At 57.6% G+C, this 3,678-nt stretch overlaps 2 protein-coding genes across 2 annotated transcripts in view; both read right to left on the bottom strand.

The window, feature by feature from the left end:
* Nucleotides 1–2,739, bottom strand: part of LOC130587692 (proto-oncogene tyrosine-protein kinase LCK-like) — a gene marked incomplete at its 3' end in the record, with an annotated part of 12,002 nt that extends 9,263 nt beyond the window's left edge. The window contains exon 1 of the mRNA XM_057388668.1: nt 2,587–2,739. Within this exon, the coding sequence (XP_057244651.1) occupies nt 2,587–2,739 (153 nt within the window). The remainder of the gene's footprint in view (nt 1–2,586) is intronic.
* A 552-nt stretch (nt 2,740–3,291) lies between these two features.
* Nucleotides 3,292–3,666, bottom strand: LOC130587693 (protein FAM167A-like). The gene has a single exon (XM_057388669.1). It carries the CDS (start codon nt 3,649–3,651, stop codon nt 3,394–3,396), a length of 258 nt encoding a protein of 85 aa, XP_057244652.1. The 5' UTR covers nt 3,652–3,666; the 3' UTR covers nt 3,292–3,393.
* Between the last annotated feature and the right edge of the window lie 12 nt (nt 3,667–3,678).

Raw genomic sequence — 3,678 nt, 5'->3', positions numbered from 1 at the left:
AAAAAAGGAAAAAAGGGGAAAAAAGGGGAAAAAAGGAAAAAAAGCTCGGTGGGACCCGCGGGCGCGGATCCGCTCCCCTCCCCGCCTCCCCCCTGCCTCCCGCTCGCCCCGGTTTCCTGCCTCATGAGCAAACTCAAGAGCAGCCGCCGCTCGCGGGGCCCCGACCGCAGGGGCGAGTGACACAGCGCGGTGGCTTCCGGCCACCCCCGGGCCCGCGGGACACAGTGACACAGCTCCCCGGGGAGGGACACCGAGGGGCGCAGAGACCCCCGCGGGGCGGCCAGAGGTGAGCGGGGGACACTGGCACTGTCATTGTGTCATTGTCATTGTCACTGTGCCACTGGCACTGTGTCACTGGCACTGTCATTGTCATTGTCACTGTCACTGTGTCACTGTCACTGTGTCACTGTCACCATCATTGTCACTGTCACTGTGTCATTGTCACTGTCACACCATCACTGTCAGTGTCAGTGTCACTGTGTCACTGTGTCATTGTCACTGTAACTGTGTCATTGTCACTGTCAGTGTCATTGTCACTGTGTCACTGTCACTGTATCACTGTGTCATTGTCACTGTCACCGTCACTGTCACTGTCACTGTCACTGTGTCCCTGTCACTGTCACCATCACCGTCACTGTGTCGCTGACACCGTGTCACTGTCACCGTCACCGTCACTGTCACCATCACCGTCACTGTATCACGGTCACTGTGTCACTGTCACTGTGTCACTATCACCGTCACTGTCACTGTCACCGTCACTGTCACTGTGTCCCTGTCACTGTATCACTGTCACTGTCACTGTGTCACTGTCACACCGTTACCGTCACTGTGTCGCTGTCTCACTGTGTCACTATCACTGTCACCATCACCGTCACTGTATCACTGTCACTGTGTCACTGTCACCATCACTGTCACTGTGTCCCTGTCCCTGTCACTGTCACCGTCACCATCACTGTGTCGCTGTGTCACTGTGTCACCGTCACTGTCCCTGTCCCTGTCACTGTGTCACTGTCACCATCACCTGCTTCCCATCCTCCACCCATTCCACACCGCCCACACCCCTTTTTAGGCTGTTCCCTCCGTGTCCCCTCCGCGCCACCTCCGTGCCAGCCCTCCGAGAGGCGCGGTGACAGCGCCAGGAGCGCAGGGGACAGGGGACAGGGGACAGGGGACAGGGGACAGGGGACAGGGGACACGGGACAGGGGACAGGGGACAGGGGACAGGGGACAGGGGACAGTGCCAGGCTGCCAGCGCCGCGTTGGGACCCGGCTCAGAGCGGAGCCACCGCAGCGGAATCACGGGCAGGAAGCCCGGGGGTGTCGCGGGGGGGTTGTGGCTCTTGGTGACACTTGGTGGCACTTGGTGGCACTTGGTGGCACTTTCCGGGTCGTGTCGCATGCCGGGAAGCAGAATCGGTCCCCAAAAAAATGATCGCGGGGTCATCCGGTGGCTTGTCCGAGTCACCCGGGGTGAGAGGTGACAACNCTCCCCGCCTCCCCCCTGCCTCCCGCTCGCCCCGGTTTCCTGCCTCATGAGCAAACTCAAGAGCAGCCGCCGCTCGCGGGGCCCCGACCGCAGGGGCGAGTGACACAGCGCGGTGGCTTCCGGCCACCCCCGGGCCCGCGGGACACAGTGACACAGCTCCCCGGGGAGGGACACCGAGGGGCGCAGAGACCCCCGCGGGGCGGCCAGAGGTGAGCGGGGGGGACAGTGTCACTGTCATTGTCACTGTCACTGTCATTGTCACTGTCACTGTCACTGTGTCATTGTTATTGTCACTGTAACTGTGTAACTGTGTAACTGTGTCACTGTCACTGGCACTGTCATTGTCATTGTCACTGTAAATGTGTCACTGTGTCACTGTCACTGTGTCATTGTCATTGTTACTGTCAGTGTCACTGTGTCACTGTCACTGTCACCATCACTGTCAATGTCACTGTGTCACTGTCACTGTGTCACTGTCACTGTCACTGGCACTGTCATTGTCATTGTCACTGTAAATGTGTCACTGTGTCACTGTCACTGTCACTGTCACTGTCATTGTGTCACTGTGTCATTGTCATTGTCAGTGTCACTGTCATTGTCACTGTGTCACTGTCACTGTCACTGTCCCTGTGTCACTGACACACCGTCACTGTCACTGTCACCATCACTATCATTGTCACTGTGTCACTGTGTCACTGTCACCATCACCATCACCGTCACTGTATCACTGTCACTGTGTCACTGTCACCGTCACTGTCACTGTCACTGTCACACCGTCACCATCACAGTCACACCATCACTGTCACTGTCACTGTCACTGTGTCACTGTGTCACTGTGTCACTGTGTCACTGTCACTATCACTGTGTCACTGTGTCACCGTCACTGTCACTGTCCCTGTCCCTGTCACTGTGTCACTGTCACCGTCACCTGCTGCCCCTCCTCCACCCATTCCGCACACCCCACACCCCTTTTTAGGCTGTTCCCTCCGTGTCCCCTCCGTGCCAGCCCTCCGAGAGGCGCGGTGACAGCGCCAGGAGCGCAGGGGACAGGGGACAAGGGACAGGGGACAGGGGACAGGGGACAGGGGACAGTGCCACACTGCCAGCGCCGCGTTGGGACCCGGCTCAGAGCGGAGCCACCGCAGCGGAATCACGGGCAGGAAGCCCGGGGGTGTCGCGGGGGGGTTGTGGCTCTTGGTGACACTTGGTGGCACTTGGTGGCACTTGGTGGCACTTTCCGGGTCGTGTCGCATGCCGGGAAGCAGAATCGGTCCCCAAAAAAATGATCGCGGGGTCATCCGGTGGCTTGTCCGAGTCACCCGGGGTGAGAGGTGACAACCGCGAGGGTCAGAGCCGTAAAAAGAGATGGGAGGAGCGTGGGGGTGAGGGAAATAAGGGGAAAAAGAGGGAAATAAGGGAAAAAGGAAAAAAAAAAGAAGAAGAACGGGTAAAAGGGGGGGGGGAGGAAAAAGGAAAAAGGAAAAAGGGAAAGGGGAAAAGGAAAAAGGAAAAAAGGGAAAAAGGGGAAAAAGAGGAAAAAGGAAAAAGGGGAAAAAGGAAAATGAGGAAAAGAAGGAAAAGAAGTAAAATAAGGAGAATCAGGAAAATAAGGAAAGTAAGGAAAATTAGGACAATAAGGAAAAAAGGGGGAAAGGGAAATAAGGGAAATAAAGAAAATGAGGAAAATAAATAAGGAAAATAAGGAAAAACCATCTCACCCTCACCTGTTTTTATTCCTCCTCAGAGGTCCACACCCCACATTTCCCACCCCCCCTTGACCCCACCCCCTTTAGAACCAACCCCAAAACACCCCGGTGACATCTCCCTGTTCCACCGCGGTTCGAGCCCCGAGTCCCGAGGGATTTGRGGATTTTATTTTGGGGATTTTTTGAGGATCCAGGGGCGGCTCAGCAGAGCGAGAAGCGGCGGGAGTTGATGTTCATGCGGGTGAGGCCGATGTGTTTGAGCGGCGTGGAGAGCAGGAAGGCGGCCCGGGCGGGGATGGTGCACAGCAGCTCCGAGTCTTCCTCGCAGCTCTCGAGGCCGAAGGCGGCGTCGTCCAACATCTCCTTGTGCCGGTGGCACGCCTGCTCCACCCGGAGCCGCTGCAGCCGCGCCCGCAGCCGCAGCAGCTGCTGAGCCAGGAGCTGGTCCTGAGCCTGCATCGAGCGCTGGGGGAGCGGGGGAGGAAA

Source organism: Malurus melanocephalus, unplaced genomic scaffold, assembly GCF_030028575.1.
Source record: "Malurus melanocephalus ecotype Western Australia unplaced genomic scaffold, MMel_1.1 scaffold_2270, whole genome shotgun sequence".
Classification (NCBI taxonomy): domain Eukaryota; kingdom Metazoa; phylum Chordata; class Aves; order Passeriformes; family Maluridae; genus Malurus; species Malurus melanocephalus.
The sequence above is the reverse complement of the archived record's forward strand: the minus strand, read 5'-3'. Positions and strand labels throughout refer to the sequence as shown.

What these genes read in the sequence shown, in the direction of transcription:
- LOC130587693 (XM_057388669.1), bottom strand. Translation starts at nt 3,651, where the DNA reads ATGCAGGCTCAGGACCAGCTCCTGGCTCAGCAGCTGCTGCGGCTGCGG.